This window comes from Moschus berezovskii, chromosome 7 (assembly GCF_049115385.1).
Source record: "Moschus berezovskii isolate FMDL1 chromosome 7, NW_MosBer_1.0, whole genome shotgun sequence".
In the NCBI taxonomy this organism is placed as follows: domain Eukaryota; kingdom Metazoa; phylum Chordata; class Mammalia; order Artiodactyla; family Moschidae; genus Moschus; species Moschus berezovskii.
The window spans coordinates 67478526-67506090 of record NC_142466.1 but is presented as its reverse complement, the minus strand read 5'-3'; the positions used below and the strand labels follow the sequence as shown (position 1 = coordinate 67506090).

The 27565-nt window shown below is 45.4% G+C and overlaps 2 protein-coding genes across 2 annotated transcripts; both read right to left on the bottom strand.

The window, feature by feature from the left end:
• Window positions 1-263: 263 nt before the first annotated feature.
• SPAAR (small regulatory polypeptide of amino acid response) lies at window positions 264-5692 on the bottom strand. Its single transcript, XM_088837970.1, has 2 exons — window positions 5613-5692; window positions 264-1994 (listed from the first exon to the last, which is right to left on the bottom strand). The coding sequence occupies exon 2, from the start codon at window positions 1653-1655 to the stop codon at window positions 1428-1430; it is 228 nt and encodes a 75-aa protein (XP_088694096.1). The 5' UTR covers window positions 1656-1994; window positions 5613-5692; the 3' UTR covers window positions 264-1427.
• Window positions 5693-5777: 85 nt separating this feature from the next.
• HRCT1 (histidine rich carboxyl terminus 1) lies at window positions 5778-6795 on the bottom strand. Its single transcript, XM_055427041.2, has one exon. It carries the CDS (start codon window positions 6591-6593, stop codon window positions 6246-6248), a length of 348 nt encoding a protein of 115 aa, XP_055283016.1. The 5' UTR covers window positions 6594-6795; the 3' UTR covers window positions 5778-6245.
• Between the last annotated feature and the right edge of the window lie 20770 nt (window positions 6796-27565).

Sequence of the window (27565 nt, the reverse complement as noted above, 5' to 3'; positions counted from 1 at the left end):
TGCACCTTCACAGCCCCAAGCATCTCTCTCTGCAAGTCCTTCTATGGCAGCCACATGGCCACGGTGGCCCATCCAGGCACCCTCAGGAGCCAGACCTCCTCTCTGGGTCAGTCCTGCCCGCTTCATTGGCAGGTCCTGGGAGAGTCATTCCTTCAGTGCTGGATGGAGACATGAGTCAGGAGACTCAATTCTGCATCCTTCAAACCGTTTGCTAAATATGGTCTGGCATGCATTTCATGGGTACAGAGAAAACGGCTCTTCCGTAAATAAAAACAGAACATCTCTTTATTTGTGATGCAAACAAGAGCTTTGTTACATACTGTCAATATAAGATAACATTTTAACTTACTCGAAATTACCTTTCAGTTGGTGATTTTTCCATCATTCCTGAGTGATGCAAGTCACAGTCTCTAAGAAAAGAAGTGACCCATAAGAATATAGAAACAAAGTCTCACGCAAATATGTTTCAAAGTCTTTTTCCTGGCTTTCCTATTAATAAAACATCTGGTACTTTCTGTGACTCTTTTTCTCTTCTGTTTCCTTTTGTGGTTTCCCAACCCTGATTCTTGGGAGACCCATAAAAGGATATGCATTTTCAATTATAAAATGAATCGCCAGTTCTCAGGAGGCAGGCTTTTGGTTTCAGAATTTCAGGGCGGATTTCAGGTAACAGGTAGGAGGCAGGTCTCAGAAGTGGGCTCTGCAGTATGTGCGTAGCCAAGTAGCAAAATGACTCACTTGGAACAGATAAAAAGTGGTTTCTAAAACTTTCCACTTGAGGGCGCTGCTTCCCCTGGTGGCAATAGAACCAGTTTCACAGGCATCCTGGGACAACTTGATATAACCAACACTCTGTTCACAATAAAGTCCGGTGATATTACACTGCATTTTGTAGATCAGGAGAGCTGGCCCACCATGCCATCCAATGTTGCCTGGTCACTCACTCTCGACCCCTGGTAAGCCCCACCCTGTGGGTAGGGTCCAACTGAGCTCTCAGGGGTCAAAGCTGACTCCTACCTGGTCCCATCACCATACATCTCCCAGGCTGGAGGGCATGGCAAACCAGGATAGGATGGGTCAGGAGTCTTCTGGATACAGGCTGGACAGGACAGAAATGCCAGGCTGGAGGAGTGGGTCACCAGAGAAGTCTTGCTGAGGGAAGAGGAGTCTGACCAGCAGCAAAGAAAATCCTGGGCTTTCCAGGTGGCTCAGTGGTAAAGAATCCGTCTGCTAATACAGGAGACTTGGGTTCAATCCCTGGGTCAAAAAGATCCCCTGGAGAAGGGAATGGCTACCCTCTCCAGTATTCTTGCCTGGAGAATTCCATGAACATAGGAGCCTGGCAGGCTACAATCCATGGGTCACAAAGAGTTGGACACGACTGAGCGACTAAACAACAAGAGCAAATCTTAGGGGGCTGGTAGATTTCACATGAAGGTCCAGAAGTCCCGGGCACCTGCCACTGGCTGAGCATGGCGACCTGGCCCAGTGAAGAGAGAAGCCTCCTGGCGAAACGTGGCTACTGTGAAGCTGGGATGCGGGGCCCCCTGAGGATCCTGGCTCCTTGAGTCACAGCTGAAGCAGCAGAGGACACAGGTGATGGCCACGGTGACCACGAATAGCACAGCCACCACTCCAATCACTGCTGTTTCCATGGCCCCGTGTGGCCACTGACCCACTGAGCAACCCAGGGTATGTTTTGGACCTCACTCGCTCCCCATCCGAAGCGAGGAGTTGCTGGCGATGGCAGGTACCCTTGCTCCTCCGGCTGCTCTCCTTGTGGTCTTCTAAGGAGATACTGGTCTGAGGCCCTGGCTGGTAACCCCTCTGGGCCTTTGGGCACCCCACATGGCTTATTCAGACCTTAGTGGGTCTCTGTCACTGTTTTCTCAGCCTTGGGCCCGGCTTCCAAGAGCTGTGGGCAACTCCACTGGCAACTCTGGAAGAAGCGCTGTCCTGAAAGACGTAAGCTCAAGACTCCTTGGATGCAGGAGCTGGAAGGAGAGCGCAGAAGACTTTGTTCAGAGGGAGCCCCGCTCAGCCCTCTGGTGACGCCTATGGATTTCAGGAGTGTTTGTACACTCGGACAAAAGACAAAACACTCCCCCTCCTGTGGATCTGGGATGAGCCCAGGCTCCTCCCTTGGAGGAACCTTGGATCAGTCCTTGAATCAGCCCCACTGCTGACTCTCAAACCTCTCCCCCTGAAGGAGGGGAGGAGGCAATGTCAACTCGTCACCACGAGCGCCCGTCTCATTGGCCTCCTTTTCTGCATGTATTGGGAGAGTGCTGTTTAGACAGGGCAAGTCACTCTCCGGGTGGGATACCTGAGCCCTTCAGTAACTCCTGTGGGCTCTTTAGTCCCATCCTCTGCTCCAGCCCCACCCCTTGCTGCCTGCTCGTGCCCGCTGCTCACACTCAGGTACTGTGAAAACTTACCCCGGGCTTCCAGAGGGGCAGCTGTGGCTGTACGCAGTGCCAGGGCCTCCTGACCTGAAGGTCACCCCAGGGCCCAGACCATGGCCCGCTCATCCCTGGGTGCCTCAGCCTTGGTGCTGCCTGGGACGAAGCTCTGAGATGTCTGAGCGGCTGTGAGCACTTCCTGAATTCCTTCCTCCAATTGTGAGTGAGGGCCCAGGACCCGCACAGCTGCCGGCCCCCTTGGTGACTGCACTCACCCCACCCCCCATGCACACCCATGCCACTCCAGCCCTGCCCCCTGCCAGCGTCTCTGCTTCACCGGGTCAGGGGAGCAGGGGTGAGCCAGGTCCGGGCCACTCTGTCTCCCATCCTAACTTGATCACAGTCTTTCCACAACCAGCACGTCCTGAGACCACCACCACTTCCGGAAAGGAGGCTGAATTATTAACCCTACTTCATCCAAACCCTGAGAAAGGGTGTCGTAACAGACAATAATTCCAGGTATCAGACACAGCCAGGCACTGTCTCATATAATGGTTCCAGCAGCACTGTGAAGCAGAATTTTCCCCATTTTATAGATGCTCATAGCCCATGGCCTATTGCTATTAGTAGTGCTAACTAGAGCACCAACTAGCCAAGGAGGGGCTTCCCTCCCTTTCCTCCTAGTTCAGAGCTCTCTCCAGGTACCACCACTCCACAGGGCAATCATCTCCTTCTATAGATTTATGATCAGAGTGTGCAGACCCAGAGAGGGCCAAGGGCTAGCCCAGGGCCACACAGCCTGGATCCTTTTCAATTTCTCCAAGGCCCAGTGAACTTTCTTTGGTACTAGTGTTAGGAAACTGTTTATGCACAGAATGGGAGAGAGACTATTTGGAGAAAACGATACTCTGCCAAATTCTCTCTCTTCCCCTGTCTAAGATAACTGGACAACCCACACAGAGGAGGAGCCCGGAGCCAGCTGGGGCTGCAACAGGAAGCTGGACATCTTGAATTACTTGTATTAACTGGGGTGACCAGAAGCAGGGGTCAGGAAATATGATGAACCACTCTGTGGGGCCTATGGTTTCAGATTGAATTAACAATGTCAGTCAGTGGGGGACTGCTTGTCCTAAGGGTTTCTCCAGATATTTTCTTTTCTTGCGGATTTTGTAATCTTATGACAGACAGCCCCTACGCATGAGCCCCAGACACAATGGGGTTCTGAAAGATGTCTACCACTTAGACATACATCTGTCCTCCCAGCATCCATCACTGTCAACTGGTCAGAGAAAAGACCATGGCCCATACATTCCATATATATACATATACACGCACGCACACACACATAAACATATATATATATATATATTGGCCTTATCACACGGCATGTGGGGTATTAGTCACCCATTAGGGATCGAACCAGCACCGTCTGCAGTGGAAGCATGGTTTTAACCTCTGAATCACCAGAGAAGTCCTTCATAGATTCCACTTACACAAACAAAAGGAAGGTGATGGCAAGCATCCTGGTTCTCCCAGAGGATGCTCGAGGCCACACATAGGAAAGGCAGGCCATCCAAGGCTTACATCAGGCTCTACAGAGGGAGGAGGGAGGTCCAGGCCTGCGGGCTATCGACCTCCACACACCCCAATACTGAGCAGATGGGGTAGTAAAGCAGGAGCTCTCTCAGCAAGGCCCTAGAAGCTTAAAGGACTAATCACTGCAATGGCCCACTACTATCCTTGGAAGCCCTCAAGCTCTAAGCTTCTGGCAGTGATGATTCCAAGTACATTTAGTTTTCCAGAGAGCATGAAGCTCTGGAAACCTTTTTCGAGCATCTGTCACGTGGGCTGGTTCCACACGTGGGCATGGGGGGCCCTCAAGAGTTCTCCAGTCTAGGAGGACAGGGGCCTTTGAATCTCTAGGGCAAGAGACTTGAGTGCACCAGCAGAAATGACAACAACAACAATAATAATAAATTAGAAACCCATAGGAGTGAATGACAAATTCTTCTTGGGCAAAGACAGAGAGGGGAATGTGCAAGGTGTTTTCTGAGCCTGAGGACAGGACAAAAGGAACAGGAGCAGGCAAGAATCAGACCGGGGCCCTTGGATGGCCAACCAAGAGGCAGAGACTTGGTCCCAAGGGTGATGAGGAGGCTGCAGTGTGGAGAGGCTTCGCAAAGGGGCAGGGCTGGAGGTGCGCAGACTTGGGGGGTTGTGGCAGGAATCCAGATCAGCGATGAACTAAGGGCAACCGTAGGGGTAAGGGAGGGGAGGCAGATTCAAAGAGTGCTGTAGACCCTGGGTCCTCTTTCCCAAGCCTGAAATCTGGCCTCACGATCAGTGAGTTTGCCTCCCTCTCCCCGCCTCCCACCGCAGGCCTCAGCGAATCCACCGGGAAATAGAAAAGAAAAGAAACAGGACATTCTGTTCCAGTGAGTCAGCCACCAGGCCCCTGACTTTATGGCCTGTTCTCCGGCCCCTCCCCACCGCCTCGCCGGGCCCTCAAGCCTCTCCCCTCCACTTTCCACCCCACTTCACAGGACTTCCTTCCTCACTGAAGGCCTCAGAACTAGATTTCCGTCCTGACTGTGGAATCCTGTCAGCTGCCCTGGGGTAGCTGGGAACAGGATTTGGCAAGAAGTGTCTGTCACCTATCTCATCTTGCTGCTGCTGCTGCTGCTAAGTCACTTCAGTCATGTCCGACTCTGTGTGACCCCATAGACGGCAGCCCACCAGGCTCACCTGTCCCTGGGATTCTCCAGGCAAGAACACTGGAGTGGGTTGCCATATCTCATCTTAGGGAAGGGGAAACTGAGACTCCAAGGAGGCAAGCCCTCTCCCACAGCCACCCAGCACCACATCGTCCCTCCTAACCTCACGGCCACACACACAGACTCCAGACAGACACACACACACACACACACACGCATCGGTGGGGTAAGGCTGGCTGAGACTCAACACCTGGATAAGAAACGCTGACCAGTTTACCAAAGAAATGTTCATTCAGCACAGCCAGGCAGGGGGCTTCTGCAGGCCCAGAGCATAGTCTGCCCTAGAGGTGGACCAGAAAGAGCCCTAGGGGCCAGCCTGGACGGCCTCACTCTGTCTCTCCGAGCCCCACCGGTACACAGAGAGCCCTCTCTGTGCAGGGCTGCCTGCAAACCCTAACCGTGCCCCCATCAGAGCTCAGGCCCCAGGCTTTCTCACCTACTGTCCATGGAACCCAGCACAGCCATCCAGTCTCCCCCAGGGCACAGCCCTCTCAGACATTCACTTCCCATCAGAAAGGAAGGTCCAGGGAAAGGCAGAAATAGGCCTGGCCGCTCCCTCCCTCCCACTTGAGTTACAATCAAGAGCCTCTTCACAAAGCTTCTTAATGGTTTTTATTTTCTTGGATTCAGGCACCACTGACTTGACTGTGCAGCCTCACGACCTCCTTCAAACAAAGGGGCATTGCCAGGGCCCCTCCCAGCTACCTTGCCAGCCAGAGGCCTGGTCATTGAGAGAGAGCAGGGTACAACTGCACATCCGCACACACCAGCACACCTGTACCAACCGGACTGGCTGTCCATTCTGGTGCCCTTTGGGAGTTAAGGTCACAAGGTGGTGTCTGCCCCCAAAGGACCACCAGCACCCCCTGCGCTCAGTCACCCTCCTGTTTGTGCAGGCCCAGCCCTGGCGCTCCTCAGTTCTCCTCCACAGCACACTGTGTGTACTAGGTAGACAAAGCCCGAGCAGGACCCGCTGTTCACGGCAGAGAGGTGCCCTTCTGCATGGGAGCATCGGCAGGTCCACCCATCTGGTGATGGCAGGGCGGGCAGCGGCTGCCCTGCACAGGCATCAGTGGCGGCCTCGGTGGGCACGGGCGGCATGGTGGGCAGCATGATGGTGGGCATGGTGGTGGGCGAGGTGGTGGTGGTGGTGATGGAGGTTCGCGTGGGGCAGGTGAGACACGTGGCCAGCATGACGGAAATGGTGCAAGTGTCCCAGGTGGCCCCGGCCTGAGGAGATCCAAGGCTGGGCCCACCTGATTCGGTTTCTCCTTGCGGCGGGGCGGTTCCTCTCCATGTCAGGCTCCTCCTGTCTGGAGTACAAGCAGGCGGCCAGCAGCAGCAACAGCAGTAGAAAGGCCGCCGCAGTGCCTATGATCAAGCCCACGAAGGTTGTGCTCTTCAGGAGGTCCAGCATCTGGGAGCTGACAGTGGCCTCTGCTTGGTGGCTTCTCGCTGCTTCCTCCCCTTCAGCAGCCTCTGCTCGGCCCTCACAGTCACTGGACTTTGTTTTCTCAGCTCCTGTGGGTTGGAGAGCAGCCAGGGAATGTGGGTGCAGCCTCTTTGGGTTGGAGCTGCCAGCTGAGGGGAGGCCCAGCGACTGTTAACTCTGGGGAGGCCCAAGTGAGGCTAGATGGGGAGAGAGGAGCTGGAAGGAGGGGACTCAGGGTGGGGGGAGAGCCCAGAGACTAGAGATAAGAGTCTGGGCCCACATCCCTGCCACCTAGCCAAGTGACTGGGCCAGCCCGGTCCCCTCCCTGGGCCTCAGGGCCCTCCTCTCTTAGGGACAGTACAGCCCAGTAACTAAGATTGTGGGTTCTAGAACCACATGACTCACCAGCCCTGGGACTGTGCACAAGTTTCCTATGCTCTCTGCCTCAGTTTCCTCATGTGTTAAATGGCTCATTAGAGTATATTCCCTAGTAGGGTTTTCTGAGGATTGAAGGAATTAGCGTTTATGAGGCACTTAAACCAGGTCTTGACACACGTTCACCACTGATATTGAGCGAGTGATGAAAGTCACTCGGTTGTATTGGACGCCGCGACCCCACAGAATGCAGCCCGCCAGTCGCCTCTGTTCATGGAGTCTTCCAGGCAAGAATTCTGGAGTGGGTTGCCATTCCCTTCTCCAGGGGATCTTCCCAACCCAGGGATCAAACCTGGGTCTCCTGCATTGCGGGCAGATTCTTTACTACCCGAGCCACCAGGGAAGCCACTGATATCAAGGCAGTGGAGTTTGGACCAGATGACTTGGGGGGACCGAGCGTCATCTGAGACTGCAGCTCCCTGTCCCGCATCCCACAGAGGCCGTGGGGACTGAGTCATGTTCTGTCCTGCAATTGTCTCACACTTCAGAAGTTCAGGCCAGCCCAGCAGGCAGGAAAGCCGAACAACCGTCTCTGCATCCTCCATCCTGCTGGGTCTGGGAGCCAGGTGTCAGTGTAGGGCTGCAGGAGGCAGGAAGGTGGCCGCTGAGGTCAGCGAGGCCAGGCCCCAGGGTCAGCCTCCTGGCCCCCAGTCAACAGGCTCAAGTGCCCATACACGGCAGGCTCCTGGCTCCATCTGAGCCTTCCTGCCCAACAGTCAAGACACACCATTCCTGCCTGGGGGAGAATTCACAGAGCAGGCAGGACCTGAGCAGTTGCAGATCTCTCTGCCCATCCAGTCCAGAACCCTTTGTTCATCTAGACAAGCACTTATCCACCCCACCACATGGCCAGGGGGCCAGGGACGGTTGCTCACTATCTTTCCAGGAAGCCCCTCCCACTGTGGGCTTGTCAGGCTGTTCTTACAGGCCTTCCTCACATGCTGCAGGGTCTCCCCCAAAGCCACAGCTCTGTATCTCGATCTTGAGACCATGGGTTGCCCGGGGACCCTCCACAGAGAGCCCCCACCCCACTCCTGCTCAACTCTCTGCCACCCAGAGGAATGCTTCCAGCAACCCGCATCCTGTGTGACCTTGGACACACCCCTTCCCTGCAGCCTGTTTCCTCCTCTGGAAAAGTGCCAGGACAAGAGGTGACCTCTGGGGACCCTCCCTCTCTGACCTGGATCTGAGATGAACTGTCTCAGGGAGGCCCCAAACCCTTAGTGCAAACCTCCTCTAGATGAAAAGATCAAACATTCCCTTCAACCAAATTGGGCTCTGGGGGCAGAGGGTTTAATGAGTCCTCGGGTTCTCCCCATGGGGTGCAGGGTGGAGGGAGGAAGCCACTTGAACTTTTAATGATGCTCAAGTGAGCACTCCCTCCTGCGGCTTCTGGAGGCCTGGGAGGCCAGCTGCCTCCACTGGGGGACTGTTAAGGAGGGAAGTCTGCTAGAAGGAGGAGGAGGAAGGCAAGCAGAACTTTCTCTTACTTGGGAGCTTCTCCAAGGAGACTCCCACTGCATAGCAGCCATGGGAGGAGGGCAGGGCCCTGCAACTGGCAGAACTCCCATCAGCACAAAGGGCCCCTTGGAATCATGCGGCTCCAGCTCTCACTGAGAGCTAGAGAAATTATGCCAGAGAAGGGAAGGGGCTTGTCTAAGTTTCCCCCAGCCTCATGGGCTATTCTGTACAGCATGTAATCAAGGCAGCAAGATTCTTGGAGTGGGGGCCGGTCTCCTGAGTGAGAGTCTGAGATCAGCTGGGGACTGTCCATAGTGATAACAGGGAAAGAATGTGCTGATATGGATGACTCTGGTGGGGAAGGGATTTGGGGACTTCCCCACCACCACCCCCATATTTATTTTTTCACTTGCAGAGTCACTTCCTATCTGGACAGAAGATGCAGTCCTAATGTGGGAGTTCGATTTGAAGCTTTGGATACTCAGGGAGATATTGAGACCATGGTCCTCCAGGATATTACAAGTGACTGAGACTTTCTTGGAGGGGTTGCAGGACAGATGACCTTAGAGGATATGTGACTGTGGGTTCCCTGCCCCAAAAAAACTTTCCTGTGGCGTTGTCACTGTATTTCTCCCTTAAGGTTGGGGCTTCTGCACACTCCACTAGCAGCCTTTCAAGCTGAGGGACCAGAGTTCCAGACAATATATATGGCTGATGGGGCAGCCTTTTGGAGTTCATATCATTAGCTTCATGATATGATATGAAGGTACACCCTAACCTTAATCTCTGCATATACTTGCACGCATGTGAACACTTGTAAACCAACATTGCATTGAAGCAAATTCATGCACCAAGGACTATGTGTACACACACTTACACACAAGTACACACAAGCTCCCTAAAAGCTCACAAACTTGTGCTGGTACCAGCTGCAAGTGGATTTTGGTTGTCCCACAACAGTAACCATTGTTTCACTAATTGGTGGCACCACCTAGTGGTGACACTGTAAATAAATCAGTTTTGTATTCACACTTGTCAAAAGCTATAGTTCCCTGATCTTTGCTTATAGATCATAATTTGAAACCATCCACTTAACTCTTCTCTGTTCAAAATTCTGGTCAAGAATGTGTAAGGAATTTCCACAATACATAGTGCAGATGGAAGCAGATCAATGGATGTATTGACTAAGGAATGGCATCCCTGGGAAGCCCGATGGGGTGCTGCCCCAGCAGATCCACTCTAAGCCCCATGATAGACACCAGGGCTATGCATTAGGGTGAGGTTGGCACAGGTAGGAAGCAATTTTGGTGATGCTGGGAACTGCACAAGTGTCTGCTTGCAAATCATTTGGCCAAGACTTAGCCCAACATTTGGTTTGCTCATAAAAGCAGAGAAACTGGTCAGAAGATTCCTAACCTGTACACTCACTTAGAGAAAGGAGACACTCCTCCAGCTAACCTTGAGCTGCCTCCATAAATCCTGAAAGCAAAGTTGCCCCTCAGAGCAGCAAACTTCTCTCAAGAGCCCTCCCATGCATTAATCATGGCCAACTGGATGCCCCCACCTAGAAAACTAAACCATAAACAAGTGGGCCTGGAACCAATATGCTTGAAAATAATCTGCATAGTCTTTTCTAGAACCACTTCAAATTCTAATCCCAAACATAGATCTAGGTAGGTCCCTCTGTAAAGTGAACAAATAAAGAAAAATTACTAGACACATGAAAAAAAAGATATAAGGTATTGTATCCTTATTATGAAAGTTGCTAAAATCTTGAAAACAGAGACTAAGTAAAATTTCCAAATTTATGTTCTAAATAATATTCAAAAAGTCAATTCATATACAAGTTTGGAAAAATATGCAAAATCTTACTTTCAAATTAAAAGCCAAATAAAGAAAGACTGCTTTGAGAACCTTCCCTATAACTCTGAAAAAGACTAAAGAAAGAAAGAAATGTCCAGGAAATGAAACACAGCTGGCCCTTAAACAACAGTGGGGGGACAGGGGCACCAATCCCCACGCAGTTGAAAATAAACTTTCTAGGTGGCCCTCCATATCTGGGGTTCTGCATCTGTGGGTCAACCAACCATGGATTGTGTAGTACTGTAGTATTTAGTACTGAAAAAAAAAACAACACGTGTAATGGATTCATGCAGTTCAAATACATGTTGTCTGAGGGTCAACTGCATTCTTGTATAATAGACATTCCAGAAGTAGAGAACAGAGTCTGTGAAGAAACAACAGTTAAATGAATAAAGACAATTTCCTATCTGAAGCATTGTCTTTTGATCAAAAGTGGCCCTGAGTACTAGGCAAACTATTTGAAGAGGCCAGGCCAAGCCAAACCAGCAAGGTATATCCAGGTGAAATTTGAATAGTAGAAGTGTATGTGAAAAAAATATATAACAAAGCAAAATGGTAGACCACTGTGGAAACAGTTTAGCAGTTTCTTACAAAACTAAACACACTCTATCGTCTGATCCAGTAATCACACTCCTTGGTATTTATCCAAAGGTAAAACGTATGCCCACACAAACACCTATACATGGATGTTTGTAGCAGCTTTATTCGTAATTTCCAAAACTTGAAAGCAACCAAGATACCCTTCAGTAGGTGAATGGATTGAAAAGCTAAGTATATCCAAACAATGGAACATTATTCAGCACTAGGAAAAATGAGCTGTCAAGCCATGAATAGACTTGGAGGAACCTTACATGTGTATTACTAAGTGAAAGAAGACAATCTGAAAAAGCTACATACTATGTGATTCTGACTGTGTAACATCCTGGAAAAGGCATAACTATGGAGCCAAAGAATCAGTGGTTGCCAGGAGGGAGTGAGGAGGAAAAAATGAGTAAATAGAACAGAAAGGATTTTTAGGTCAAAGAATCTGTTATGCAGGTCATCACAATGTCATTATCCACTGGTAAACCGTTAGAATGTGCGGCAGCAACAGTGAACCCCAAAGTTAACTAGGGACTTTGGGACTCTGTCAGCGTCGGTGCATCAGTTGTAATAAACGGAGATGCTAATAGTGGGGAAGTCTATCTGGATGTGGGGCAGGAAGTATATGGAAACTCTCTCTACCTTCCATTCAATTTTGCTGTGAATATAAACTGCTCTAAAAAATCAATTTTACTTTAAAAAAGAATAAGGAGAAACTTCCCTGGTGGTCCGGTGGTTGAGAATCCATCTGAAAATGCAGGGGACACAGGTTCAGCCCCAGAAAGATCCCACATGCCATGGAGCAACTACTGAGCCTCTGTGCTGCAACTGCTGAAGGTCTGCACCTAAAGCCTGTGCTCTGAAACAACAGAAACCGCTGTAATAAGCCACCCATGCCTCTCAACTGGAGAGTAGCCCCCACCTGCTGCAACTAGAGAAAGTCAGCACGCGGCAATGAATACCCAGCACAGCCTTAAATAAATAAATACAGTTTTAAAAATAATAAAAAAATAGAATTAAGGGAATAATTCTAGAAATAGCAGGAACTGTTTAAACGGTGTGAAAGATTAGAGAAAGAAAGAAACCTTTAAAATTTTTTAAATGTATATAATTTGCTTTATACAACTAGCATAACATTTCATGCAAAGATGGGCTCGATAAAGGACAGAAATGGTATGGACCTAACAGAAGCAGAAGATATTAAGAAGAGGTGGCAAGAATACACAGAAGAACTGTACAAAAAAGATCTTCACGACCAAGATAATCACGATGGTGTGATCACTCACCTAGAGCCAGACATCTTGGAATGTGAAGTCAAGTGGGCCTTAGAAAGCATCACTACGAACAAAGCTAGTGGAGGTGATGGAATTCCAGTTGAGCTATTTCAGATCCTGAAAAATGATGCTGTGAAAGTGCTGCACTCAATATGCCAGCAAATTTGGAAGACTCAGCAGTGGCCACAGGACTGGAAAAGTCAGTCTTCATTCCAATCCCAAAGAAAGGCAATGCCAAAGAATGCTCAAACTACTGCACAATTGCACTCATCTCACACACTAGTAAAGTTATGCTCAAAATTCTCCAAGGCAGGCTTCAGCAATATGTGAACCATGAACTTCCAGATGTTCAAGCAGGTTTTAGAAAAGGCGGAGGCACCAGAGATCAAATTGCCAACATCTGCTGGATCATGGAGAAAGCAAGAGAGTTCCAGAAAAACATCTATTTCTGCTTCATTGACTATGCGAAAGCCTTTGACTGTGTGGATCACAATAAACTGTGGAACATTCTGAAAGAGATGGGAATACCAGACCACCTGACCTGCTTCTTGAGAAACCTGTATGCAGGTCAGGAAGCAACAGTTAGGACTGGACATGGAACAACAGACTGGTTCCAAATAGGAAAAGGAGTACATGAAGGCTGTATACTGTCACCCTGCTTATTTAACTTCTATGCAGAGTACATCATGAGGAACACTGGGCTGGAAGAAGCACAAACTGGAATCAAGATTGCCGGGAGAAATATCAATAACCTCAGATATGCAGATGACACTACCCTTATGGCAGAAAGTGAAGAGGAACTAAAAAGTCTCTTGATGAAAGTGAAAGAGGAGAGTGAAAAAGTTGGCTTGAAACTCAACATTCAGAAAACAAAGATCATGGCATCTGGTCCCATCACTTCATGGGAAATAGGTGGTTAAACAGTGGAAACAGTGTCAGACTTTATATTTGGGGGCTCCAAAATCACTGCGGATGCTGATTGCAGCCATGAAATTAAAAGACGCTTGCTTCTTGGAAGGAAAGTTATGACCAACCTAAATAGTATATTAAAAAGCAGAGACATTACTTTGCCAACAAAGGTCCGTCTAGTCATGGCTATGGTTTTTCCCGTGGTCATGTATGGATGTGAGAGTTGGACTGTGAAGAAAGCTGATCACCGAAGAATTGATGTTTTTGAACTGTGGTGTTGGAGAAGACTCTTGAGAGTCCCTTGGACTGCAAGGAGATCCAACCAGTCCATTCTAAAGGAGATCAATCCTGGGTGTTCATTGAAAGGACTGATGCTAAAACTGAAACTCCAATACTTTGGCCACCTCATGCAAATAGTTGACTCACTGGAAAAGACTCTGATGCTGGGAGGGATTGGGGGCGGGAGGAGAAGGGGACGACAGAGGATGAGATGGCTGGATGGCATCACCGGCTTGATGGACATGAGTTTGAGTGAACTCGGGGAGTTGGTGATGGCCAGGGAGGCCTGGCGTGCTGAGATTCATGGGGTCGCGGAGAGTTGGACACGACTGAGCAACTGAACTGAACTGAACTAGCATAACCCTGAGATACCTTCACAACCACAGTACAAAAACACTGCAGACAAACCTCAAAATCCTAAAAAATAAATAACATATTTATATGCCTAGCAGAATATTGAGAGACTAATACTCCATAAACAAGTAAAGTTTGTTCCAGGAAAGTCAGGTGGTTTGATAATTTTAGAAATCTATTGTAATTACTTAAATAAAGAGAAGAAAAAAGTAAAACCATATAATCATCTCAACAGATGGCAAAAACACATTTGATAACGTTCACTAGGCATTCCTGATAAATTTTGCAAATGAACAGAAAAATAGGATACTTTCTTAACATGATTAAAAAGAAAAATATCTCATACCAATAGCCAATATCATGATTAATGGTAAATAAACATAGGCATTCCCATTAAAATCAGGAACAAGCAAGCATGCTACCTCTCACCACTTTTACTTAGTATAGTTAAATAAGAGCATAAAATAAAAGGTAGAAAATTTAAAAGAATATTCTGGAAAACTATTCACACTAACGAGAGTTTAGTGAAGAAAACTTTTAAATAAAAATACAAAAAGCAGTGACTTTCGTATATAACAGCAATAACTAATTCAAAAAGTCAGAATAAATAAATCAGCAACAAAAATTATAAAATATCTAGCAATAAAATTAACAAGTGTACTTACTGATGGGCAGAAAAAAAGACACCGTATTCCTGAGGACTGTGAAGGAAAACCTGAGTAACTGGAAAAACACACGTGTGTCTGACAAAGACGACCCCCTGTAATAAGTCCATGCCAAGCTCGGGGAAAACCAGTTGTGATCAACATTCACTGGGATCTGTTGGATTAGTTGTTAATTGTGATAAAGGTAATTTTTTGCAGCATATTAATGTGCTGTTTTATTTTGCCTTTCTAAACAGGTGAACTTCTTCCTACTTCATCGGGGCATCCATCTGGAGAGAGATTTAAATTATTACAGAAAGTATACAAAGAGGAGTTAACATGCAGTCTCTGACATTTAAAGTAGGGCTTTGTCTTTCAGGTCAAGCCATTTTTCTGAGAGGGTCTAAATCCTTTTTCCTCCCCCTTTCAGTGTACTGAATGAAGACACAAGCTGAGGACCCAGCCTGCGATGTTCCCTGATAATGCAGAAACCACCCCGTCCCACAGACGACAGCCAAGTGGCAGAGGTGTGACACTCTAAGGAAGATGAAGGCCATGCTACCCAGGGCCAGGGGAAAACTTGTCTCCTCTTTTTTTTTTTTTTTTTCAGTTGTGGAGGGATCTTTAGTTTTGGCGTGAGAACTCAGTTGCGGCAGTTGGGATCTAGTTTCCTGACCAGGGATCGAACCCGGGCCCCTTGCATTGTGAGGTCAGAGTCTTAACCACTGGACCACAAAGGAAGTATAGACACAGCCCTTTTCCAACTGTACCTTGCAACGCACAGGGGATAGTTGTGACCCCAGTCATCGCTCCGGGCCTTTTTGGTTTATCAAGCGCTTTCAGCAACACGGAAAAGTACATAGAGTGGGTATGACAATTATTTCCACTTTAGAGGTGAAGCGACCATGGCTCAGAGAGGTTAGCTTTCTTGCCCAAGGTCACACAGCTCATAAGGATCAGAGCCAGGATTGACTTCAGAGCATACACAAAGGGGGTAATTAAAGAAGTTTCCATGAAAAGATACTTTAAAGAGCTAGGGGCAGGGCTCAGGGAACCAACAGAGGACTAGAAAGCAACCCCAAATGTTATGGTTTGAACTGGGTTCCCCAAGGATGATACATTGAACCAGAACCTCAGAATGTAACCTTATTTGGAAACAGGGTCAGGAATTTCCTGGTGGTCCAGTGGTTTGGACGTTGTGCTCTCACTCTTAAGGACCAGGTTTCAGTCCCCTATCTGGGAACTAAAATCCCATAAGCCACATGGCTCAGCCAAAAAAAAAAGGAGTGATTCATGGCAGGTATGATCAGCAAAGATTAGATTATCCTGGAGAAGGGTGGGCCATTAATCCAATATGAGTTGTGTCCTTATACCGAGATATAGAGAACTATGCCCTATGACCATGGAGGCAGCAACTGGAGTGCTATATAAGAGTCTGAGATGCAGTACTTGGATGCAGTCTCAAAAACGACAGAATGATCTTTGTTCGTTTCCAAGGTAAGCCATACAATATTACAGTAATCCAAGCCTATGCCCCAACCAGTAACGCTGAAGAAGCCGAAATTGAACGGTTCTATGAAGACCTACAAGACCTTTTAGAACTAACACCCCAAAAAGATGTCCATTTCATTATAGGGGACTGGAATGCAAAAGTAGGAAGTCAAGAAACACCTGGAGTAACAGGCAAATTTGGCCTTGGAGTACGGAATGAAGCAGGGCAAAGGCTAATAGAGTTTTACCAAGAGAATGCACTGGTCATAGCAAACACCCTCTTCCAACAACACAAGAGAAGACTCTACACATGGACATCACCAGATGGTCAACACCGAAATCAGATTGATTATATTCTTTTCAGCCAATGATGGAGAAACTCTATACAGTTAGCAAAAACAAGACCAGGAGCTGACTGTGGCTCAGATCATGAACTCCTTATTGCCAAATTCAGATTTAAATTGAAGAAAGTAGGGAAAACCACTAGACCATTCAGATATGACCTAAATCAAATCCCTTATGATTATACAGTGGAAGTGAGAAATAGATTTAAGGGACTAGATCTGATAGATAGAGTGTCTGAAGAACTATGGACAGAAGTTCATGACATTGTATAGGAAACAGGGATCAAGACCATCCCCATGGAAAAGAAATGCAAAAAAGCAAAATGGCTGTCTGAGGAGGCCTTACAAATAGCTGTGAAAAGAAGAGAAGCGAAAAGCAAAGGAGAAAAGGAAAGATATAAGCATCTGAATGCAGAGTTCCAAAGAATAGCAAGGAGAGATAAGAAAGCCTTCCTCAGCAATCAGTGCAAAAAAATAGAGGAAAACAACAGAATACGAAAGACTAGAGATCTCTTCAAGAAAATGAGAGATACCAAGGGAACATTTCATGCAAAAATGGGCTCGATAAAGGACAGAAATGGTATGGACCTAACAGAAGCAGAAGATATTAAGAAGAGGTGGCAAGAATACACAGAAGAACTGTACAAAAAAGATCTTCACGACCAAGATAATCACGATGGTGTGATCACTCTCCTAGAGCCAGACATCTTGGAATGTGAAGTCAAGTGGGCCTTAGAAAGCATCACTACGAACAAAGCTAGTGGAGGTGATGGAATTCCAGTCGAGCTATTTCAAATCCTAAAAGATGATGCTGTGAAAGTGCTGCACTCAATATGCCAGCAAATTTGGAAAACTCAGCAGTGGCCACAGGACTGGAAAAGTCAGTCTTCATTCCAATCCCAAAGAAAGGCAATGCCAAAGAATGCTCAAACTACTGCACAATTGCATTCATCTCACACGCTAGTAAAGTCATGCTCAAAATTCTCCAAGCCAGGCTTCAGCAATATGTGAACCATGAACTTCCAGATGTTCAAGCAGGTTTTAGAAAAGGCGGAGGCACCAGAGATCAAATTGCCAACATCCGTTGGATTATGGAAAAAGCAAGAGAGTTCCGGAAAACCATCTGGTTTCTGCTTTACTGACCATTCCAAAGCCTTTGACTGTGTGGATCACAATAAACTGTGGAACATTCTGAAAGAGATGGGAATACCAGACCACCTGACCTGCCTCTTGAGAAACCTGTATGCAGGTCAGGAAGCAACAGTTAGAACTGGACATGGAATAAGACTGGTTCCAAATAAGAAAAGGAGTACATCAAGGCTGTATATTGTCACCCTGCTTATTTAACTTCTATGCAGAGTACATCATGAGGAACGTTGGGCTGGAAGAAGCACAAGCTGGAATCAAGATTGCTGGGAGAAATATCAGTAACCTCAGATATGCAGATGACTCTACCCTTTGGCAGAAAGTGAAGAGGAACTAAAGAGTTTCTTGATGAAAGTGCAAGAGGAGAGTGAAAAAGTTGGCTTAAAGCTCAACATTCAGAAAACTAAGATCATGGCATCTGGTCCCATCTCTTCATGGGAAATAGATGGGGAAACAGTGGAAGCAGTGTCAGACTTTATTTTTTTGGGCTCCAAAATCACTGCAGATGGTGATTGCAGCCATGAAATTAAAAGACGCTTACTCCTTGGAAGGAAAGTTACAACCAACATAGACAGCATATTAGAAAGCAGAGACATTACTTTGCCAACCAAGGTCCGTCTAGTCAAGGCTATGGTTTTTCCAGTGGTCATGTATGGGTGTGAGAGTTGGACTGTGAAGAAAGCTGATCGCCAAAAAATTGATGCTTTTGAACTGTGGTGCTGGAGAAGACTCTTGAGAGTCCCTTGGACTGCAAGGAGATCCAACCAGTCCATTCTAAAGGAGATCAGTCCTGGGTGTTCATTGGAAGGACTGATGCTAAAGCTGAAACTGCAATACTTTGGCCACCTCATGCGACGAGTTGACTCACTGGAAAAGACTCTGATGATGAGAAAGGTTGGGGGCGGGAGGAGAAGGGGATGACAGAGGATGAGATGGCTGGATGGCATCGCCGACTCTGTGGACATGAGTTTGAGTGAACTCCAGGAGTTGGTGATGGACAGGGAGGCCTGGCGTGCTGTGATTCATGGGGTCACAAAGAGTTGGACACGACTGAGTGACTGAACTGAACTGAATAATAAAATAGAACGATTCTAACAATATACTGCTGCTGCTGCTGCTATACTAATATATACTAAATATATAATATAATATAAAACATTATGTGAATGTACTCCTCTCTCTCTCTCACACACACAATGTCTTATTGTTCTGTACTTGCCCGTCTTCTTGTGATGACAGGAGATGATGCAATGCCTTTGATGAGACGAAGTGAGGGGAATGATGTAGGCACTGTGATACAGTGTTAGGCTACCACTGACTTGACTGCTCCAGGTGATTTCTGTTTCTTTCTTCACAGTTTCACAGATAGAAGATTCTCTCTGCAACCTTAGCATACGATTTTTTTCTTTCCTTACTAAGAATAACTTTTATCTTTTCAGTTCAAGGAAGCATTTTATGGCCTCTCTTTGGTGCATCTGAATTGCCAGCATCACTACTCTTGCACTTCAGAGCCATTATTAAGTAAAATAAGAGTTACTTGATCATAAGCACTGCTATCCCAGACAGTCAATCTGAATAACCTAGATGGCTACTAAGTGTCTTATGGCCCTGGCAAGATTTTATCCTCTTACTGAGAGCAGCCTTCAATTTAAAACATGAATTGCTTGTTTCTGGAATTTTCCATCTAATGTTTTTGGACCTCATTTGACCACACGTAACTGAAACCATAAAAAGCAACACCACAGATAAGGTATATACTGTATACCTTATAATACTGTAATTGTGACTTAGAATTCTATTCATTTATGTAATTAACATTCATGCAGCCAGGCCCTGTGTTTGGAGCTGAGGCTAGGGAGAAGAAAGACGCAGCCCTTGCCCTCTAGGAACTTGTTACCTTGAATGGGAGACAGAAACACAAATGATTACGAGGTACCAGGTAAATTCTGGAACCCGAGTGTTTTCAAGGCCCCAGGAAATTGCAAAGGAGAGGGTCATTTATAAGCAATAAACTCCTTTCCGTTCCCTCTCCAATCCACTATTTTTATACACATTTGAACTTATCTCACTTAATCCTCACAATTCCATGATCCCCATGTCACATATCAGGCTTACAGAATTAACACACTTGCTCTGGGTCACACAGCTAGGAAATGGCAGAGCCAGAATCAAGTCCAGGCCTGCCTGACCCCAAAGCCTACATTGAATCCCCGGCTGCATTGTGCTAGACTGAGAGATGGAACCACTAAGGCACGATGCCTCCCTCGGAAATAGAAATTGTGCCTCTGACGACCCAAGAAAAGGAAAAGGAGGACATGAAAACGGAAGACTCTTTCAAGGACTTTTGCCCTAAAAATTGGAAAAACATGCCACAAAGCAGCTAAACATGTGTACCGGAACTCCCGAGACTGTGCTCTGGAGCCTGTGCTCTGCAGCAAGAAAAGCCACCAAAACGAGACGCCTGCACCCCTCAATGAAGAGCAGCCCCCATTCGCCACAACCAGGGAAAGCCCGTGCACAGCAATGAAGGCCCAGGGCAGCTATAATACGTCAATAAGTAAGTAAACAATAACAGGGGCTTTCCTGGTGGTCCAGTGGTTGAGACACCATGCTTCCACTGCAGGGGGTACAGGTGCAATCCCTGTTCAGGGAGCTAAGATCCTGCATGCCATGTGGCATGGAAGAAAAAAGTAGGCAATAAAAAAAAATAATAAGATGGTTGGATAGATGGATTGAGCAAATGTTAGCAGATGGCTAACAGCTGCGGAGACTAGAGTTTAAGTACATGGCTGTTTACAATTTTTTCAATTCTATTTGTTTGAAAATTTTCACACACACATAAATGTTGGAGGCAGGGGAAATTAAGCAATAGTTGAGGGGGCAGTAGGAGAACAGATTTTCCTAGTGCTGTTCCATATGGTAGCTACTAGCCACATGGCTATGAATGCATAACTATGGCTAGTCTGAGTTGAGAGCTTCTATATAAGTAATTTAGACATCAAAATCTTAATACACAAAAGAATGGAAACTAGCTCATGATTAATTTTTATCTTTTTTATATGTTGAAATGATCATTTTGATAAAGTGGGTTAAATAAAATGTTCAGTTCAGTTCAGTTCAGTCGCTCAGTCGTGTCTGACTCTTTGCAACCCCATGAATCACAGCACGCCAGGCCTCCCTGTCCATCACCAACTCCCGGAGTTCACTCAAACTCATGTCCACAGAGTCAGTGATGCCATCCAGCCATCTCATTCTCTGTCGTCCCCTTCTCCTCCCGCCCCCAACCTTTCCTAGCATCAGAGTCTTTTCCAGTGAGTCAACTCATCGCATGAGGTGGCCAAAGTATTGCAGTTTCAGTTTTAGCATCAGTCCTTTCAATGAACACCCAGGATTGATCTCCTTTAGAACGGACTGGTTGGATCTCCTTGCAGTACAAGGGACTCTCAAGAGTCTTCTCCAACACCACAGTTCAAAAGCATCAATTCTTCGGCACTCAGCTTTCTTCACAGTCCAACTCTCACATCCATACATGACCACGGGAAAAACCATAGCCTTGACTAGACGGACCTTGGTTGGCAAAGTAATGTGTCTGCTTTTTAATATACTATCAAGGTTGGTCATAACTTTCCTTCCAAGGAGTAAGCGTCTTTTAATTTCATGGCTGCAATCAGCATCTGCAGTGATTTTGTTACTGGAATTAATTTCACCTATTTATTTTTACATTTTTAATCCCAATACAAAAATTACATATGCAGCTCACATTACATTTCTACTGGACAGAGCCCTCTAGAGCATCCAGTCACCATTGGTCCTGGTCCTTTGTTCACACACAGCTGCTCTGGGCCAAGCCTTGTGCCAGGGGAGCTGAATCAAACACAGTCACAGACTCAGATAGCTGAAGGTCGCAGTCCTGGGGACAAGCCAACACAGATTGGAAAACATCAGATAATTTCACGATTTCAGCATCTTAGGAATCTCAGTGACTTCCCTGTTTGTAGGTGTCCATTAGGTGCCTTTTGGATTATACTTGAGCTTCCCTGGTGGCTCAGATGGTAAAGCGTCTGCCTGCAATGCGGGAAACCTGGGTTCGATTCCTGGGTTGGGAAGATCTTCTGGAGAAGGAAACGGCAACCCACTCCAGTACTCTTGCCTGGAGAATCCCACGGATGGAGGAGCCTGGTAGGCTACAGTCCATGGGATTATACTTGGGGGCAGAATCTTCCTAGAGAACATTCGGAAATATATGGGGGTATGAGCAGTTGTCAGGTTGACTGGGGTGGCGGTCAGCATTTCACATGTAGGATGTAGGATAGTAATTACCGCAATGACAGAGATACTCCAGGAGGAATTTTTCTATCCAAAACACCAGTAGGGTACCTGCTGAGAAACCCAGAAATAAAGAAAGAGTGACACACCTGTTTCTGCCCTCTGGATAAGGACTCTGAGGCCTGTTCTCCAAACCACAGAGGGCAGCACCATTATTTCTGTGGTGGCAAGAACAAGGAACTTCTGGGCTCCTGAATCACATAATCCAATTCCTGTCTCCTTAAGGGTAGGGAAAACACCTGGGGATAGTCAGGGAAGCCCAAGGGCTTCGCTCCCAGCAGGAAACCTGTCTGATTATAAAGACTGCCAATAGACAGTGTTCAATTATCCCAGCCTAATTAGCCTTCTGGGAGCCTGTTTCCAGAGTCAGGGCACCACCTCCAGCATCAGCCCTAAGATGCCACAGGCACAACATTTCTGGAGTGGTGCCTGGGGATAATGAGTCATCCTTTTGGACTGATCTCAGGGGCTGGAGCTATGGGAGATGGGGAGTGTGGAGGGGTGTCCCACATAATTCAGGTTGAAGGACACGGAGTCTCAACATTCCACAGACCACAGAGGGCCTTAGTTGAGGAACAGGTAAAGGTGGAAGGACTCGGAGAGGGAGAGTCACAGCCAGCTTTTGAGAAGCTCAGAAACCCCTTCATTCTCTGGTGGTCCAGGGGTTACGACTCCTAACTTTCACTGCACGGAGCATGGGTTTGAACCCTGGTTGGGGAACTAAGATCCCACATGCCATGTGTTGTGCCCAAAAAAGTAAAAAAGAAAGAAATCTCTTCTTAGAAGAAGGTGCAGAAGTCCAGACAAGAGATGATGGGTGCCTGCGTTAAGGCAGTATTAGGGAGAGGAACAGATGAACAGATTTAAAGTGTATTTTTGAGAGGACATTCTAACTCTTTGATGTGGAGAATTAAGGAGGAGTCAAGTATATCTCCGAAGTATCTGGAATGACCTACCGAGTGGTGAATTGGGCAGGAAACCTGTTAGTGAAGGGAAGAGAGAGATGAGGCGGCAGCTGGAGGAAAAAAATATGTCAAAGCAGGTTTTATTTTAAAGATACAACAAGATTAAGCCTTATGCTCCCAGAGGAGTCACTAGGGGAGAAGAGTAACTCATGAAATGAGGTTCCTGAGAAAGAGAAGGATTAGGACCAGGGATAGGATCAAGTGGGATGTTTTCAGATCGAGTCCCTGTCTCAGGGTCTGATGTCATGAGCCCCGGCGACTAGGTACTTGAATTGATTCCCCCTTGGGCTTCCTTCCTCTTGCTTCCTGCCCACATTTTTTTAAAAAAAATTCTAAGGTATGTGCTGTGTATTATAAAAGTATAAAAAAAAGCAAAAGGATAGAAAAAGATATGTTAATCAAATGTTAAGCAAAAGAAAGATGGTATAATATTAATAACAGACAAGATAAAATTTTCAAGCAAAAATGATTACTTAAAAGGATTTCTTGTTGTTGTTCAGTTGTTCAGTCATGTCCCACTCTTTTGCAACACCATAGACTGTAACTCACCAGGCTCTTCTGTCCACAGGGTTTTCTGGGCAAAATTACTGGAACGGGTTGCCATTTCTTCCTCCAGAGGATCTTCCAAACCCAGAAACTGAACCCAGGTCTCTGCGTCTCCTGCACTGCAGGCAGATTCTTTACTGCTGAGCCACAGGGGAAGCCTGAAGAGGATCTCTACATATACACAAAAGATTGTTTTCTGGGGACTTCGCTGGCTGTCCAGTGATTAAGAATCTGCCTTCCAGTGCAGGGGATGCAGGTTCAGTCTTTGGCCAGGAACTAAGATCCCACATGCCGTGGGGAACTAAGCCTGAGTGCTGCAATTAAGACCTGACACAGTCAAATAAATAAAAATAAATATTAAAATCTTTTTTCACCAGCAGCAAATACCAATTCCAGTCTTGTTGTACCTGATGACATAGCTTCAAAATATATAAATTAAAAATTTATAGAACTGTAACCAGAACTGATAAATTCATAATGAAGAAAACAGTTGTAGCATATATATGTAAGTAACTGAGATACGAAGCTGACAAAACAATCAGTAGGGATTTAGATTTAAACAAAGGAATTATAAAACTTGATAAAATGGACATATATAGAAACACTGCCCTCAACAGAGAAGACATTATTTTCAAACACTCAGATAATATTTATGAAAAACATTCAGAGAGTAGGTTATAACACAAATCACAACAGATTTTAAATAAACAGATATCATATATACCACATTTGCTGATGACAATAAAATTAATTTTTATAATGAAATTAAATTAGAAATCAAGCTGAGATCAATTGTAATTTAAATAAACAGATATCATATATACCACATTTGCTGATGACAATGAAATTAATTTTTATAATGAAATTAAATTAGAAATCAAGCTGAGATCAATTGTAAAAATTAGAAAGATTTACCTAAAAACTTCCATTTGCTTGGAAATTAGGAAATATACTTCTAGAAATAATAATAGTAAAAATTAGAAGTTATTTAGAACCAGACAAAAATAGTATATATCAAAACTTGTGGCATGAAAAGAAAAGAGCATTTATATTGGAAAAAAGAAAGAAAGTCTGTAATTTAATGAGATTTTAAAAATGAGAAAAAAGAAGCCCAAAGTTAGCAGAAGAAAGAAGATAGTGGAGATTAGAGCAGAAATAAATCAGTGAATAGAAAAATGATAGAAAAAGTCAACAAAACCAAGTTAATTTTTTTCTTAATAGAACTAAGGAAAAAGTAGAGAAAAGACTCGAATCAGAAATGAAAGAGGAGACATTGCAAGAGATCACACAGAAATAAAAAGGAGTATTAACAATTATTATGAACAACTGAACACAAATATTTAATAACCTAGAAGAAATGGATGCATTCCTAGAAACCTAACAAAACTGAAATGAGAAGAAATTTGAAAGCCTGAATAGACCAGTAACAAATAAGGAAACTGAATCAGTAACCAAAATATTCCAACAAGAAAGCCCAGGACTAGTTGGCTTCACAGGTGAAAACTACTAAACATTCGAAGAAGAATTAAAACCAATCCTTCTAAAACTCTTCCAAAAGAAAAAAAAGAGAAGCACGAACACTTAGAGACTCATGTTATGAGGCTAACATCACCCTGATTCCAAAGTCAGACAAAGTCACCACTAGGCTGGTGCCACGGAGAAGGCAATGGCAAGCCACTCCAGTACTCTTGCCTAGAAAATCCCATGGATGGAGGAGCCTGGTAGGCTGCAGTCCATGGGGTCGCTAAGGGTCGGACACGGCTGAGCAACTTCACTTTCACTTTTCACTTTTACTTTTCACTTTCACATTTTGGAGAAGGAAATGGCGGCCCACTCCGGTGTTCTTGCCTGGAGAATCCCAGGGATGGGGGAGCCTGGTGGGCTTCCGTCTATTGGGTCACACAGAGTCGGACACGACTGAAGTGACTTAGCAGCAGCAGCAGCAGGCTGGTGCCAAAGACTCAGGATCTTACTTTCTGGACCAAAGTTGGGACATAGTTTTCTGATTTGTGAATTTGTTGATGTGAAAAGCCATCCAGATTTATAAAAATGAAATTATATTTGAGGGATTACGCTCATTGAAAATGGCATAAAGATAAATATACAGCTTAAAGAAAGAACATGTCAGTGAACAGATGGGTGGATTCTAAGAGAATAGATTGTTTTAATACAGATTTGTTCTCTTCTGTCAGAGTCTCCAAGCGGTAAGAAACTAGCAAAGCCCAAGGTGGCCAGATAAAGAGCCGCAGAGCTGGGGCACACAGATTTTATTTCTACCAGATTATTATATCTATCATTCTACTGCCATAGAAATCTGCCTGGGCCTGAGCCTTGCAATTCAAGGTCTCACAGCCACTCCAACTCCCCAGCCCCAAAAGTCCAGAAGAATGGCCTGATGCCCACCAGGTGGAGCCCAGGAGCTGGAGCCCTTCAGCTCAACCCAAATCAATCCTAAACAGACAAGAAGGAAATATCATGAGGAAGATGGGTTTATTTCAGAAATACAAGGAGAGTTCAACATGGGAACTATATGGATGGGAATCACTTCATTAACGGTTACAAAAGAGCTACGTGATCAGTTCACAGTAAAAGACCTGGATTAATGGAGAGACAATGTTTCTGAAGGGCTCCCCTAGTGGCTCAGTGGTAAAGAATCTAACTGCAATGTAGGAGATGCAGGTTGATTCCTGGGTCGGGAAGATTCCCTGGAGGAAAGCATGGCAACCCACTCCAGTACTCTTGTCTGGAGATTCCTCAAGGGCAGAGGAGCCTGGTGAGCTACAGCCCTTAGGGTCACAAAGAGTGGGACGCGACTGAAGTGACTGAGCAGCAGTGTTCCTAAAGGGGAAAGCTTGATTTCACGAAAATGTCACTTTTGCCCCCAAGTTAGTCAATAAATGAAAGGCAAAATCTCGGAATTTTTATGAAATTTGACAAGCTTATTGCAAAATTTTTCTGGAAAAGAAAATTTTCAAGGATAGCCAATATATTATTGAATAGGCTATTATGAGAAAATTTGCCCTAAAGGATATCAGTACACTCTACAAATCTATAGTAACTGAACAGTGTGAATGGGGACAGTAAAAAAAATAAAATAAAATTTCTTTAGAACAAAACAGTGAGTCTAGAAAGAGACTCATACAAAAGGATAATCTTTACAATAAATTCTGTTGGGGCAAGTAAACAAACTTACCCTATCTTGCAAGTAAATAACTAGATAAATAAATCCAGATAAAATAAGAGTGAAATTAAAAAACAAAACTTTAGAAAAGTACTAGGATAAAATATAGAAAATAAAATGTATTTAAAAGTTTGGAGATATGAAGCAAAAGAAAGAAATTTAATTACTCCAAATAATTAAACTTCTATATAACAAAAGGCACCATAAACAAACATAAAGGCCAAATGACAGAAAATATTCGCCACACATATAATAAACAAAGGATATCGTAGAGAATACATAAGGGACCCTTAGAAATCAGTAGTCTTCAAAATTAGAAGAATGGGCATAAAATATGAAGACAATTAACAAAAGGAGAATATTTAACAGCAAAAATTGATGTATGAAATTATATTTAACAGGATTCAGTTCAGTTCAGTCGCTCAGTTGTGTCCGATTCTTTGAGACCCCATGACTCGCAGCATGCCAGGCCTCCCTGGCCATCACCAACTCCCGGAGTTCACTCAACCTGGAGTCGGTGATGCCATCCAGCCATCTCATCCTCTGTTGTCCCCTTCTCCTCCCGCCCCCAATCCCTCCCAGCATCAGAGTCTTTTCCAATGAGTCAACTCTTTGCATGAGGTGGCCAAAGTATTGGAGTTTCAGCTTTAGCATCAGTCCTTCCAATGAACACCCAAGACTGATCTCCTTTAGAATGGACTGGTTGGATAAGTAATAAGAAAAATGCAAAGTAAAACAATGATATCCATTTTCATCCATCATAATGCAAAATATAAAAGGCTGATAACACACAATATCTGTCAGGGTATGGAGAAATGAGTACTGTTCACACTTGGAGATCTAAATTAAGACAGAATTTTTGAGGGCAATTTGGTTGCATCTTTCAAAAATTTAAATAATTATACTAATGACCTAATAATTTCCTACCAAGATATCTATCCTAGAGAAATATATGCGTGTGTCAAAGAGTCGCATAGAATCATACTATGCAGATTGTTTGCATGGCAAAAAGAAAAACGTTGGAGATTTAAAACAGGAAATAGTCAATTATGATTTAGTATATTTATGCAATAGATCATTCAGTTCAGTTCAGTTCAGTCGCTCAGTCATGTCGGACTCTTTGCAACCCCATGAATCACAGCACGCCAGGCCTCCCT